Here is a 15,487-nt window from a genome sequence, read left to right as displayed (position 1 = left end):
CATTTTTACTCTTGGAATTTGGGGTAGTTGAAGGTGGGAGGTTAAAGGCACATGGGGAGGACAAACGAGGAATGCATTGAAACCTTCCCTTATCCATATAAGATAATTAGGTTATTGTTATTGTTCCTATTATTATTTATAGTCAGAACTGTAAACATTACCAGAAGTCTTTTCAGGATATCAGCTGGCTGCACCAGAAGCCGAAACACTGTTCCTCTGAAGCTACATTATCAGAAGATTGGGTCTGATACGTTTGTTAGGGCCTAAATATTCAACTTAAATGTTATCAAATATTTAACCATTCAGATCGTGCCCTGCCCCTCCCCCTGGGAAAGGCTCCAGTCTACTTTGAATAGTATCGTACTGCTTTGCAAAGAACAGCTTGCTCTCATGGTGCAGGCACCATGTGTTCTAAAGAGAGTGAAGTGAAGAAAGTAAGAGACCGTCTGTTGCTTCTTTCTCTCTACATCATCATTTTATATGGAAATGTGCAAGCCTCACAGTGCAAGCTTTAATTTGTGTACTTGATTTTGACTCAGCTCACTGGGTAAAGCTTCGATTGAACCCACCAAACAACTCACAAAAATTATATTCAGATCATCTCGAAGGTTTCTTAGTTTGTTGTTGACCGTTTTGTTGTTTCAGGGTGTGGAATATATTTCCGGGGTGAAGGTTCCCTGCATGTAGACTCCGAATGGAAATTTTCCCTCAGGTTGACTCGCATATTGTACCCATATTTGTGCACACTGTACTGCTAGGTAAACAGTAAACAGCTCACATGGCTGAAGCAATGTCCATTAAACATTAAAATGAAGACTATGGCCTCTTTGGGAGTGTTTTTTTCCTGTGCTGGTTCCTCATTTAGATTCGATCAGATAAACGGTTCTTGCAACAAGATCCAGAATTTGATAAGGACTCTCAAAGCCACAACAGAGCATGTCTGGCTGTGGATGGGTTTATTTAAATATTGGATCAGTGAGAGAAGACTATAGTGTGCAGTCCCCGAGGTTCTCATTGTTCACGTCACATAAAAGTACTGTTAGAGGATGACGCAACTATTCTCTAAAGCCAGCTTTGTGAATTCTTTCCCTGCTGTAGATCTCTCCCATGGATAGTACACTCTGTGTCAGCATAGAAACCAAGTGTGCCACTCAGACTGTGTCACAGCAAAGCTCTGTTGAACGCAGCGGTCGTTGACTCATCGGTAACGCCTACCACAGCTCCTGCCCCATAATGCCAAGTGGCATTTGATTAGGCAAGATCAAAAATAATCAGAGACATGTTCTTCATAATGTCCTTTATAAAGCTCAAACCACATCCATATCTATCGAATAAAATTTTTTGTATCACAGAGCTCAAGTTCGTCTAACCTTTGACCCTTCCTTGACTTCACGACGCCCGTTTAGTGTCTTTATTTTGCCGCAAAATCCTAACGCAACCTTAATACACAAATCTTTTCATTTTGTCACTTAGGTGTTAATAAGATAGGTGCAATGGCAGGCAGGAGGACTTAGTTACAGATTCTGTGACGCGGCCTGTGGTTGTTTATCAGGTGCATGTGTGTTTGGGGAGCCCTTTGTACTCTTCAGAGCAGATAAAAGTCCGAAGCGTTGGTTCAGTGGTGTCACACAGTCGAGGAAATCCTGCACTGTTGCCTTCAATTTGTTAATGAGACTTGCCAGAATTCCTGAATTCTTAGAAAACTGAGACATGTAGAGTACATCATGAGTTTATCTTGGTAAGTTTGCAGTATTTCATTACTTATTTTCTTGAAAATTGTGGGCATGACGCACTTTTTTCCCCACTTGTCACTTTATCTGGAATGTGTTTTTGTCACTAAAATATTAGCTACAAGTTTGTTATATTCAGAAGACTTTGGTTTTGTATTTGGCTGTTAGTGAGTTACTAGCAGAGCTGTAAGTATGTTTAGGCTCATGTTTAACACGTATTGTAATTTTTCTGAGTCACTGTTTTCGATCATTTGACTGAATTGCTTGAAAAACGGGTAGTTCCTGTGAAACTTTAGCGCTCTCTTTAGCTCGGTGTCAAAGCTGAATACAAGTAAAGAGAGGCCCTCTTGCAGGCTGTTCTGTCGGGGCCGTCCGTTTCACTCCCTCCCACACAACCCAAATTTGGCTGTAACCCTAGCCATTCGGATAGCGCACTCGGTGACATCACAGGCTCCACTGGAGAGGCCCCGTCCTTTTTCCGAGATCAGGTGTCTGAACCTTTGTTTGTGTGACATAAGCTCTTCGGTGCCACGCAGGTTGGGAGTCACCGCGTTTTTCCCCCACATTCTAATCTTTGATCAGGTCACTTTGTGAGTGAAAGACTGATAAGACTGATGAAGTGTGTGATAAATGTGACATACGGGCTTTTTGTGCTACTTGACATGCTGAGCACATATGAAAGAAATGAATGATATTAACAAAATGAGTCAGAAAATATTTTACTGACCTTTACAGCTTATTTTCAACCACTTACAGTTGCAGCCATTAGATTTTAAATAAATGTCATCTCTCTCTCTCTCACTCAACAGAAGTGTTTTAAACCCTTTTTTTTGGTCAGCTTTCAGTCTGATTCAGTATTAACCTGTGAGATTTGGCTCATATATAAATATAAATGTTAGGTCACAGCATTTACCTGATTCTCTTATGTGGCCACAAGCTGTGGGTAGGGACTAGAAGAGTTAGACTGAGGATAGAAGTGGCAGAAGTAGCTTCTTCCAAAGAGTGTCCATTCTTAGAAAGAGGTTGAGGGGCTCAAAGTAGAGCCACTGCTTGTCCACATCAAAAAGATCCAGCTGCATAGGATTTCCCCCTAGCTCGAGTGTTTGGGACACGTCCAGCCAGAAGAAGACAGGCTTTCAATACCTTGGTGCATCCCTAGAAAGAAGAAAGTCTATGCATCTCTACTCACTCCACTGGCCTTTGACCCAGATCTGAATAAAGGGAAGACGGTTATTATGTGTCAAAACAGTAGCTGTTTAGATACACTAGTGTAAATAATAGTCCTCAAAAGAATGCATAAGATTTAAACTAGCTAAGTAAATATTTCCATTTGCTATAGTTTTACAGTCCTTTCTCTTTCTTCTTTTTTTAGTTTTGTTTTTAGCTTTCATATAATATCTCATGCACCTGTCATGTTGAAAGTTCTACATATATATATCCACACAGCTTTCATTCAAACTGTGTTTTGCATTTGCAAAGTGTTTTGCAAAATGATCTCACTATGGTCTGGGTTTCCCTGAAGATGTGAAATTGTACTTTGCCTGGTAAATGGGATGTCTGATGGACAGACATTGACAAAGTCACGGTATAATGTAGTTGCGTCTCTGCACAGTTTCTTAAATGTTCACAGTATATATCGCCTCTCACCTTCTCTAAAGGCTACTGGAGACAGACAGCAAGTCGCTGCGCTCCATGAATGGCTCCAGGCGAAACAGTGGCTCATCCCTGGTGTCCAGTTCCTCCGCCTCATCCAACCTCTCCCACCTGGAGGAGGACTCATGGATCTTGTGGGGGCGAATTGTCAATGAATGGGAGGATGTGCGCAAGAAGAAAGAGAAGCAGCTTAAGGTGAGACTCGTGCACATGACTACCTGTGAGGTGACGGTTGATCATGTGCAGACCTGCTTAAGAGCTTATTCAGCCTGGGCTGTTTTACTAGCTTACAAATAGACATTTGACGCCTCGAAGACGAGGTAAAGAGCCTTCTCTCAGCTGCTCCTTTACTCACACGGGGTCAGCAAAACAGATAGCTGTGCATATTTGATTTAGCAGAATTTGATGCCATTCCTCGCAAAACACCAAATGGGATTTGCGTCTCCTCCTAGTCTCAAACCTGTATAAACCTCTTCACACTTACACTTAAAAACAGTAAAACTCCATGACAGTTACTCTAGGTTGCAAAAAAGGGTCCAATGATGCTGCTGTTTCTGCATTAAGATTGTTTAACTTAACATATTTCAAATCATGGCTTATTTGTTTTATTGTTATTATAATTGTGTTTATAATTTTTTGCTGCCATTTGAATTTCCCTGGCTCAAATGTTACAAAGGCCCAGTTCACGTGACTGTTTACTTGGTCCAGTGATAATTTAAAGGCTATCTCTGTCCTCAGTGACCCTGTGGGGTTGCCCTTGAACTTGTTATTTCAGACGTAGATATTTGACGCTAATTTTAGCTTGCTTGTTTCTACAGTTACTCTGTTAAGCCCCGTAATAATCCTGTGCCCAGACAGTGGCAGTGGCAGTCTGATTTAAACTGCACAAAGACTGTGGACATACACAGTGATTGTTGTTTGTTGTGTAAAACCTAGCCAGGTGTGTGTTGGACCACCTGATTGTAGCCACAAGTCTGGGATAGTGGTGATTCAGCAGAAAGCCTGGTGTGTCCGGAGGTTAAACGACTCAGTGCAGCTGCAACAGTTTGAAAGTTACTGGGGATCTACAGTTGGTGCTTTTTATCTTTATGCACTGAGTGTTGTTAATGGAAGTTTTGTTGAATTCTACTCAAACTGAAGCCTTCTTTGGGTCATTTAGGAAAACTGACAACCAGTAGCTGTGCCAGAACAGCTAGGTGCTCAGCATTTATGGTCAGACGTTTGTTATAACCATAGAGACTTCAAGCCCATTTCTTTTTGTTACTTAGATGACTGACACAGAGAAATATTTTACTGTAAAGTTTCTGTTAATTAAAATAATCATGCAAAAGACTAATGTCTTCTGTAGGGACGGAGTTTCTGTTGTTCTTGTTGCTGGATGTTTAAATGGGGAAGTGCTGGGAAGGAGCTGTGAACATACACAGTGTTATTATGTAATTTAACAGAAGTAGTCATCATCGCATGGGTGCAACTAGCCTAGGATATTAATGACAGTTGCTGAGGCCTCCGCAAAATTGCTGTTTTCTTCCGCTCTGCTTACAAGAAACACAGTTTCTGTTGCACAAAGGAAGAAACGTAAATTTTTTCTGCACTTGTTAGCAAAATCCCTGATTTGTTCGTCTTTCTAATACTTTATATTTCATATGTAATCTTCTAAGACCCTCTGCTCTTGAATAGTTCTTGTGACTCATAAGGCAGCTTTCGTTCAACAGTCAAGGTTTGAGACTGTGGTGCATTGTTTCAGTCTAGAACAAAGCTTGGTTTGTCTTATCTAACCTCTAAGAGGGGAGAGGGGTCCCCTGCTGAAAGCATGTGTGGGTGGACCTCTGCTCCAGATGCACCCTGGACTGACCAGATGCACGCAGACACCGCACACAGACAGACATACACAACCACACACTCACTCACGTGGCCGCATAGCAGGAAAAATGACTGTTCCCTGTCAGCACAGGAAATTGCTTAATCAAATTGTATCAGCAGTAGTATATGGAAATAAATCACTCTACAGAATGTATCACTGACAAGATTATGTTTGGCAGTGGAAACTGTATTATTAAAAAAGATGCACAGTGTGCTGAAGTGGAAAAAGAAATATTAGGCTTTGAGGCATACCCATGGTTTAATCCTGTTTAAGATGCAGGTCTCTGTTTTTCTCCACGGAAGGGTTTGGTGTTTTTCTTTCTGTTGTTCACATTCAGAGCTGAAAAAAGAATCCCAAATGTGCGTTTAGGTTCCCATGGATTCATTTTACATTGTCATGGTTTCCCCTACCATTAAACTCATGAAACTAGTCCACTGCCTCTCTGGGGAGATGTTTTTATGATAAACTGTTCAGTGTGGGGAAAAAAAAACAACCTTTTGCGATCCATTTGTGGTTCGACACGTCCACTGAAGGGGAAACCAGTACTGATAAGGATTCCTCCAAGTTGAGTGGAAATAAGTCATCATTTTTCTGCACTGCTAATACAGTGCAGCAGTATAAAGGTGTTTCAAATGAATGAATAGAGTTGCGGAGCTCTTAGTATTTTTTTCACTTATACTCTGGCAGATGTAATATGAAAAGCTTTTTTTCACATTACAAAAAGTGAAGAAGTGCAGACTTTTTAGAAAAAAAAGTTATTTATTAACATCAGCTACATGCTCTAGCTGCATGACTACACTGTTTAAGAGACATCCACAGTGATTTACACTACCACGTGTATGCCTGTGTACGCGAATGCTGGATTTCCACTAATGAATTAGAAACTCATTGGCCTGATGAGCCTGAGTTGACTCTCTGACAGACCTGTGCACTAAAGATTTTAATTATTTTAACCTGCAACGGATACATTTGCGTTATTAGACTGCGGTTCCCATGAAAAGATTTTTGACACACACAAAAAACATAATTTAAATGTATACTTTATTGATCCTCGTGGGGAAATTCCTCTCTGCATTTAAAACATTCACTCAGTGAAGCAGTGGGCAGCCACTGGGCGCTCGGGGAGCAGTGTGTAGGGACGGTACCTTGCTCAGGGGTGTCTCAGGGTAGCTGTTCAGGTGAATTGTGTGACTGGATATTAAATCTGACACTATCCAGGGCTCTCAAAATTTCAAAATCCCTGGTAGCCCTTCGGGCAGGGACTCTTCAGTTTTTGGTAGCCAAAAATAAATGTAAGTAGCCCGAATAAAAAAGAGAGCAATTTTTTTGATTGATGTTTTGTTTCCTGTTTTGTTTCCTTTACAATATTATACATTAAAGTATAATATTGTAAAGGAAACAAAACATTAATCAAAAAATTGTTGAAAAACAAATTACAACATTGTATAAAAATTACAATCATCAACTCAAATACTTGGTTCTAATTGAACAGAAATTTCTATGAACTTGTAAGAACTGTGTAGGACATGAATCAGTCTGTGTCAGATCCTGAATTTGAAATTTCCGCTGAAGTCACGGGTAAGAGACAGTGGAACCAAGATCTAGGCCATTTGCTTTTTGAAGTTTGCAAAGACTGCTAAATTTTGCCAGTGGTAGTTCACTCTTTGCAACATAGTACGCTGTTCTAAACAGATTTTTCAGGTTTATTTTTAGTATGTTATTTGCAATTGGTGTTTGTTCTGGGAAAGATATTGCAGACTGAGCAATAATGCATTTCTTGCATTTCTCATGGGTTCTAATGGGGGCCTTTCTTAAAATGACTGGTCCCAGTAACAAAGGCGCTTGTCGACTCAGAAATCGAGAGAAAACCAACAACACACCCGGCAGAACATTATGTTATTTACACGGGTGCACATAAGTGGTCCGCATGTGCGCATTCGCTGTCAAAATAAAAGACTCGCACCAGATAAGAAGTTGCAACGCGCGTTTGCGTATCTGATTGAGGAATCACTCATCTTTGGAAAAGAGAGTTTATTACAGAGAAATGGCTCTTTCCAAAATAAAAGCTATACTATACGCTTCTTCTGGGCTATATTCTCAGCAGCATATTGTAGCGGGCCAGGGCTGTTCGGGGTTCTGTTTGTACAGTTATGTTTTGTTTATGTTGCCATAGTGACGGGTGACGCCCTCTCGCTGCGACGGTGTGTCCTTCCGGGGTCAGAGGGCGCCCTGTGTGTTGTTGTTGTTGTTGTTGTTGCTGTGCGGTTGCCGCGCTGAGCAGTTAGCTAGCGGCAGTGTTCTTCTGCAGATGTCAATAAACGGCTGTGCTCCCTGGCTAGCTCACGGGAAGCAAGACCAAACGACACCTCCGTCTCCTCGTTGTCTGAGCTCGCCACATTGGTGTCAGAAGTGGGATGATGGTGGCACCCCATGTTCTGACCCGAGTGACTTGGTGCGCCAAAAGAAGGCACCTGGACATTTGCAAAGTGAAAGCAAAAAACAAGCGCAAATTCAAACGCGATTTCAATATGTCACATATTGACAGTGGCTCACCGATGCCAATGACATAATTACCCAGCTACATTTCCGAAAGAATGCAAAAGCATTGACATATATTTTTTCCTTCCTATGATAGCCCGACGGGCAGGGCTGAGATAGATTTTGGTAGCCCGACTGGAAAAATCGCTAGCCCCGGGACGTCGGGCTAGCGATTTTGCGAGCCCTGCTATCATAAAACCTGAACAAAGAACAAAACTGTTTCATTTTAAAAAGTTGTTGCCTACACCCTGCAGAAAACTTTAAGAACATCAAGAAAATATCTGCTCTTTTTTTTTCTCTACAGGATCTTGTTAGGAAAGGGATTCCTCATCATTTTCGAGCTATAGTGTGGCAGCTGTTGGGTAATGCCCAGAATATGCCCATCAAGGATCAGTACTCAGAATTATTAAAGATGACGTCACCCTGCGAAAAGCTCATACGCAGAGACATCGCTCGCACTTATCCCGAACACGAGTTCTTCAAGGAGAAAGACAGCTTGGGTCAGGAAGTGCTCTTCAATGTCATGAAGGTGTGTCTTCTGCGGTGTCTAAGAAACCTGTTTGCATGCAGATAAAGAGATAAGTCTTGTGTTCCAGTAACAAGAACTGGTATTTGGTTTTAAGGTGGTTTAATAAAGAAAAAGAGAGAAATCTGATCTTCAGTGAGACTCCTGTAACGATAATCTCTATTACCTTAGGCATATTCTCTGGTGGACCGTGAGGTCGGCTATTGTCAGGGAAGTGCGTTCATTGTGGGTCTGCTGCTCATGCAGGTAATGATTGTATTCTCCACACATACTCTCACACACTGTAACACAAACTTCCAGCTAGTAATTTGATCACTATCATAATATTTTTCTAGATGCCCGAAGAGGAAGCATTCTGCGTGTTTGTGAAGTTGATGCAGGACTACAGATTACGAGAACTCTTCAAACCCAGCATGGCTGAGCTGGGACTCTGCATGTATCAGTTTGAGTACATGATCCAGGTAGACACCTCATAGCTTGGGGAGTAACAACGCTTTGCCAACATGTAAGCTTCAACAATAGTGAGTCTGATTGTTATTTTTTTCACAGGAGCAACTCCCAGAGCTTCATATACATTTCCAAGCTCAGAGCTTTCATACCTCCATGTATGCCTCTTCTTGGTTCCTCACCATCTTCCTCACCTCCTTCCCTTTGCCCGTTGCTACGAGGATCTTTGACATCTTCATGTGTGAGGTCAGTTAAAGCAAACTGTGGCTGAACGATAAGCTCTGTAAACTTGTATGAATCTTTCTGTCATTCTCTTTACTGAGCTTGAAATTTACACCTGTGTTCACATTCTTACAACACTGGCTTCTTCTGTCTTCTTTTTTCTTTAAACTTCTGTTTGCTTGTAGTTTTTGCGATCTAAAAGAGGAACTAAAACTGCTGGTTTCTGCCAGTGTATGAACTGAGGGGGTGCACCAAGGCCCAGGATTGATTTTGAACTGTGACTCATGCAAGGCTACTCTAGTAAAGCCTGTGAATAAAAACGTTGAGCTGGAAATGAGTGCAATAGGTCCACTTGGAAATGAGCCATCATTATATCAGTGTCTAATCTGAAAAGGGTTTGGGGGTTATATCTTAAGCTGCTGTTATTGTAAGTCACTGTGAACTAATAGCCCCACCTCAGAAAAACAGAGTCTGTGCTTAAATTTTTAAGAGTATTTGTTTAGAGATGATTTCAGGCCAGTACACTTATTCTACAGCTTTAAGAACAGTTAGGTAAAATCAGCTATCAAATAAAAGTTATCCATTAGTGCCACCTGTTGGACAAAATTAAGCACTACAGTTACAGTCACCTTTAGCAGTGTGGCCTTTTTCTTTTTCTCTAAATCACAATCACTCGGGCTGTTTCTTCTCAGTCCACTGTCCAATAAATTTGACAGCGCACTGAGTATTATTTCATGCTCATTACTGGTGGGGTTTTTTCAGGGCCTGGAGATTGTTTTCCGCGTGGGGCTCGCCATCTTGCAGATGAACCAGGCGGAACTCATTCAGCTCGACATGGAGGGAATGTTACAGGTGAATCACCAGCAGCACTTCCAGGGGAGAAGCCTCCATCACCCTCTGTTTATGTGCAACCTCTCATCTCGTCCCAGTTTGTGGGCATGCTGATGTTTAGTGCGGTCCTTTGAGGTCAGAGAAGCTTGTGACTAAAACATGCATTCTGGTGTGACACTTGCCCCCGCTTTCTTTATGTGCTTCAGCACTTTCAGAAGGTCATCCCACACCAGTTGGACAGTGGACCAGATAAGGTCATCCAGGTTGCTTATCAAGTTAAATACAACGCCAAGAAGATGAAAAAGTAAGCGCAGCAGGCATTTCATAACTTCCTTTTTCAGAGATTTTTTTTTTTGCTGTGATTGTTTTTTCATTGTTCCTCTTTTACAGCTGAACCCCCTTTTTGTTTTTTTGTTTTTAAACTGTTGCATAACTTTAGACAAGATTTTTCAGTCAGCACTGGAGCAAATTGACTGCTAATATTTGAATGCTGCAAATTCAAAACTTGGTTGATACCCGTTCCAAGTGGAGGAAGCAACACATTTAAACGTTCTGTGTACCTGTTCAGTATAGGGGCCAGGGAAATTCCAGAGTTTCTATTTGTAATGGTGTCTCTTTAAAGAAACGTATATCTTTTTTAGAAGCAATAACATATAGAAGACAAAAGGAAAGGTGATTGTATCCCAAATTGATACATGGAAATCAATTCAGCCGACTTCATTCTAATCATTCTGTGCTTGATTTGTTTTAACAGATGCTCTGTGCTTTTTTTTTTTAGGTTAGAAAAAGAGTACACTACAATCAAAACAAAAGAGATGGAGGAACAGGTGGAGATAAAGGTGTGTGGACATACTTTAAAGTCCCAGAGCATCCCATGTAAACAATTTGTAGTATTTTTTTTTCTTATGTCTTTTTGCAATTCTGTCTTTTTCAGAGGTTGCGGACAGAGAACAGGCTTCTGAAGCAGAGGATAGACACACTAGAGAAAGTGAGTGAATCAGTGTTTGTCACAGTCAGACACTGCGCTCTCCTCATCAACTTTACATTAACCCATTCTGCTGTTTATGTCCATATATCATGTGTATTTCCTAATGACGGAGTCTTGTCTTTCACTAACTGAGCTGTGTTAGTTGAAAGTTGCTGGTACGCCATCATGGACTGGCATGGTGAATGTTCTGATTGTAGATAAAGTCAGAAACATTGATGGATTTGGGCTTTAGGTCATGTGGAGAATTTAAAAACCCAGCTGACCCCACTAACAGAAGCAGAGAAGCCTGTTTGAAATGTGAACGGAGCTGCTTGATACTTGACGTCCATACAAAGCACTGCATGTCAGGGTGCACTGTTTGTGTCATTGTGCACAACACTGAGTCTCTCTGAATGGGCACTTCTACTGCCTGGTAAAGGCACCATGCATGAGGTCTGTTGAGGATATTAAGGGTGTCTGCTACGCTGTGTTTGCCTGCAGGGCGGAAACGAGTCCGTTAGTTTAAACCAAACTCGAGGCTGCTGCTCCTCGTCACGTAACTCTCAGGATCTTTTAACTCTCCACTAACTGAAACCGCTAAAAGCTTGGATAAACCACAGAGCCCCAGCGCCTCTGTTAAGTAAAACACCGCTCTTTAACACTGTCGTCATGCTGCTATTATAGCAAACTTCACTCTCGGGCTGCCCTGTGCTTTTTCCTGTCTGAAACCTCTTTGTTATCTGCACCGCCCAATTCTTCACTCTGTCACCAGCTTATTTTTGCACCTTTTTCACCACACCTGCTTTGCAATGTTCCTTTTATACCTCATTGCGTAAACCAAATATTTTTGGAGGGAAAATGAACATTGCACGTCTTCTTTTAAAGAATCAGTTGTTCTTTTGTGTGCTTTAAACTGTCCTCTGGATTCTCTCTCTCTCTGCTGTCTCTTGTTGATATTTCTGTTTTGTAGGAAAGCGCTTCCTTGGCAGATAGATTGATCCAGGTATACTCCTCATTTTCTTTTTACCCTTAGAACTTATGCTGGACTTTCCTTCTTCCATCTTTTTGTCTCTCTTTAGCAATGCATGCTTATGATTAGTAAAGGGCAGTGACAGTGCTAATCCAGATTATGACAGCTGATTACATCATTAAATAACTGCATGGAAAACCACATGGTGGCATGTTAGACAAAGTAAGAGAATCACAAAAGATGCTAAATACATCTAAGGAATTAAAACTAAATCACCCGCTGCTTAGAGTTAAAAACAAGCATGTCCTTAGAAAATCCAATCCTTCATCTTCTCTGATTTGCCCACCCATTCCGTCCTTTCGTTTCACTTCCTGTCGTGCTCACTCCACCCCTCATCGGTTGGTTATGTCCAAAGGGACAAGTGACTCGAGCTCAAGAGGCAGAGGAAAACTACCTGGTCAAACGGGAGCTGGCTACAGTCAAACAGCAGAGCGAGGAGGCCGGTGCTCAGCTGGAGCAGGCCAAGAAAACCATCAAGCAGCTCCAGCAGCAGCAGCAGCCACAAGGGGTAAGAAGAGCCACAGACAGTCTGAGGCAGGCAGGTTGCACTGGCTCATCTGGCTGACCTGAGTGTGACTGGAGCTGTGACACTGAGACTGGGGTATTGCCCAGGTCTGTGTGTGATGTGCAGTACGTACAACCTCAGGATGACTATTTTATTATTATTATTAGGTGTGCTACAAATTACTTTTGGGCCTGTAAACATTGCAAACAACTGATTTTGGATACATGGTGGGGCATCTGCAATGGCAGAGCAGGACTTTTCTCACTTTAGGTAATGATCTGTTTTGGCATGCATGGATTCATTTTGAGACACAGATTTCTACAAAGTTCAATTTATGTTCTTCTGCATTCTCAGAAATGCTTTCATGAATTTGTAAGCAGGTTGTATCTCAGGCTGGTAGATTTCACACATGGCCCACTGTTCATTGAATCCTCACCTTGCACAACACATCTCCTTAATTATTAATGGTTGGATTCCACATGATAATGTGCAGGCTTTACTGTGTTTTACATAATTTGCTATCTTGCTACACAAAGATTGTTCATGAATTATTTATGTGGAAGTGAAAGGAAAAATGGTTGATGTCAGCTGAAATGAATGTAAAGAGGAATTGAGAGTACTTGGATCAGTGTAAGTATTGTGGACATTACTGGAGATTGAATTTAGTTTGAGGTGAGTGCACACAGCTATGTTTGCTGTCCTTCCTGCTTTTTTTCTGCGTGCTCATTTGTTCTGTTTTTTCTTTTCTTTTCTTTCTTTTTTTTTCCTTGTAGAAAGGACCCCCACGCTTCTCTGAGGAGTCCGTCCTGCAGCTGGAGAGAGAGCTCGTGCAGGCCCGACTAAAGGAAGCAGAGTCCCAGTGTGCACTCAAGGAAATGCAAGACAAGATTCTCGATATGGAAAAAGTGAGTTGTGTCATTTTAATGCATCTGCAGTGGGACTGTACTGCCTAAACCTCAGCCGGCAAAGAGTATTACTGTGATCTAGGCCTACCCTGTCATTTCTTTTTTTTAAAGGTTTAAGAAAAATTTGATTTTTCCACCTTTTTCAGAGGAACACGTCGCTACCAGATGACACCAATGTGGCGCGGCTGCAAGAAGAGCTGATCGGGGTGAAGTTGAGAGAAGCGGAGGCGCTGACTGGACTGAAAGAGCTGAGACAGCAGGTTAGAGATCTGGAGGACCACTGGCAGGTGAGCACCAAGATTTCAGCACGCAGGACAACTTGAAATAGCTGATCAAAACCCCAACAAATCATAATGCAAATGTTGTACACACACACCAAACTACGCTGTTTAAAATCAGAGTGGATTTTGGTTTTCAAAAAGTATTTAAATATTCTAAATTTAGATTGCTTTTAGTCATGCCATTGTGAGAAACGCTCATATGCAGTGCTTCTGTTTTTTCTCCCTCTGCACACTTAAACGCAACTGCATAATTAAGGCTGTCAAGTTTTAACGGCACAGTAAACTTGTGTTCAAACAGTGATTCATGAGTTTGACTACAGTAATTATTTAAGATAGAATGGGTTTAATTCAGAACATTTGATTTGGCTTAATTGCCGTTTAATTAATCCATTCAGGCTGATTGAAAACATGAAGCATGTGAAAACTTGAACAGATAGGTTGGTTAACTCAGCTGCAGTACTTAGTTTAAAGAAAGATGAAGATGCAAGTTTAAGCTAGTTAAAGGAGCTGTTTCAAACCTTGAACAATGGCTTATCATTTAGAGTAAAAATAATATTTTTGTTTTCTTCTCACATTTATTAAAAACATTTTGAAAAAATTCTTGCTCTAATTAGACACATCTGTGTGTTTATTTGAAGAGGGTACATTTTCCCTTTTGATGTGTATTTCCATTTAAAGTCGTATTAAGAGGATTTGCAGGTACCCTGTAATTCCTGCTAGTTACAGAGCACAGATCTGGTATGACACACAAATGGTAAAAGTCAAGTGTTTATTTGGTAAGTGATGGTAAACAGGACTGACTGTCCCCGCCCTCTCCAGCGTCACTTGGCACGCACCGCTAGCCGCTGGAAGGACAGTTCTAAGAAGAACACCATGAGCGAGCTGCAGGACGAGTTGATGAGCGTCAGGCTACGTGAGGCCGAGGCTCAGGCAGAGCTTCGAGAGATGCGGCAAAGGATGTTGGAGCTGGAGACACAGGTCAGAGGTTGAATCGGTCTAACAGCACTAATATAATTTATGATTTGATTTGTTATCTGGATTATAACCTGATCTAGATCTTTAAAAGCATTATTCAAATTCCTCATCACATGTTCACAAATATATGTGATTCAGATATCCTTCTCAGTCCAGAGATACAATTCATACTGTATGCAGTCTTTAGGAAGAGACTTTTGTTTTCAGAGTTTTTATGTACTTGCAGTGCAGTTAATTACAGACAATTAAAGGTACATTGTAATATGAAAACATCAGTAAGAAAAGTGAATGTGCATTAAGTGTGATAAGTAGTAAATATGCTGGAAAATAAGGGAATTCCCTCCCTGAATTTCACACAGCAGCCTTCAGGGGGCAGCATTTATCTTTGTATGCAACACAGAAACTGGAACAGTGAAGTAGTGCTGAAAGTCGCATTAGGTTTCAGTTTCTTTATCCTGAACCTATCAGTCAATAACGTGAAATAATCCGCTTTTGCTTTTTGTTTTTTAAATGTGCTTATTCAGAATCAGATTCACAACAACCAGCTGCGTCGAGCGGAGCAGGAGAGTCGCTCTCTGCAGGAGCGCGTGCAGAAACTGACAACACAAAACAAAGATCTGAACGTGCAACTGCAAGAAATCAAGAGGAGACAAGCTGAGATTGAATGCAAGGTACAAACTGCTGCTGCACTCCACACTTTGCACCTTTGGGGCAAACCGTTGCAGCGCTATTGTGGTTTAAATCTGTGAAGTTAAAAAAAAAAAGAATTGATTTCTTAGAGAGGTTGTCGCCTGAGAGTTCTCTGGTTTGTTTTCTGCAGAGCAAGGAAGAAGTAATGGCAGTGAGGCTGAGGGAAGCTGACAACATTGCTGCTATGGCTGAACTCCAGCAACAGATCTCTGAGCTCGAGATTCAGGTAAGGTTTTGACTCACACTTCACCCACTGCACCAAGCTTTGGATTTCCTCAACTCCCTCACAAACCACATTACATGTAAGCTTCCTTCAGCCATAAAAG

General features: G+C 41.4%; 1 protein-coding gene across 3 annotated transcripts in view; it reads left to right on the top strand.

Annotated features, from left to right (window-relative positions):
• Positions 1–15,487, top strand: part of evi5b (ecotropic viral integration site 5b) — a 44,991-nt gene that overhangs the window by 11,923 nt on the left and 17,581 nt on the right. The window contains exons 3-18 of one of the 3 annotated variants that reach the window (XM_082523418.1): positions 3,389–3,578; positions 8,087–8,311; positions 8,480–8,554; positions 8,644–8,769; positions 8,858–9,001; positions 9,740–9,829; positions 10,015–10,112; positions 10,587–10,647; positions 10,743–10,796; positions 11,746–11,778; positions 12,161–12,313; positions 13,084–13,215; positions 13,362–13,502; positions 14,316–14,474; positions 14,996–15,142; positions 15,292–15,387. In XM_082523418.1, the coding sequence (XP_082379544.1) occupies positions 3,389–3,578; positions 8,087–8,311; positions 8,480–8,554; positions 8,644–8,769; positions 8,858–9,001; positions 9,740–9,829; positions 10,015–10,112; positions 10,587–10,647; positions 10,743–10,796; positions 11,746–11,778; positions 12,161–12,313; positions 13,084–13,215; positions 13,362–13,502; positions 14,316–14,474; positions 14,996–15,142; positions 15,292–15,387 (1,924 nt within the window). Of the gene's footprint in view, positions 1–3,388; positions 3,579–4,383; positions 4,453–8,086; positions 8,312–8,479; positions 8,555–8,643; positions 8,770–8,857; positions 9,002–9,739; positions 9,830–10,014; positions 10,113–10,586; positions 10,648–10,742; positions 10,797–11,745; positions 11,779–12,160; positions 12,314–13,083; positions 13,216–13,361; positions 13,503–14,315; positions 14,475–14,995; positions 15,143–15,291; positions 15,388–15,487 lie in introns of those variants that run through there. The other 2 variants (XM_082523420.1, XM_082523419.1) reach the window with 2 other exon arrangements.

The sequence above is a fragment of the Aulonocara stuartgranti genome, assembly GCF_965226115.1.
Source record: "Aulonocara stuartgranti genome assembly, chromosome: 23".
Taxonomy (NCBI): domain Eukaryota; kingdom Metazoa; phylum Chordata; class Actinopteri; order Cichliformes; family Cichlidae; genus Aulonocara; species Aulonocara stuartgranti.
This window is presented reverse-complemented; position numbering and strand designations above follow the sequence as displayed.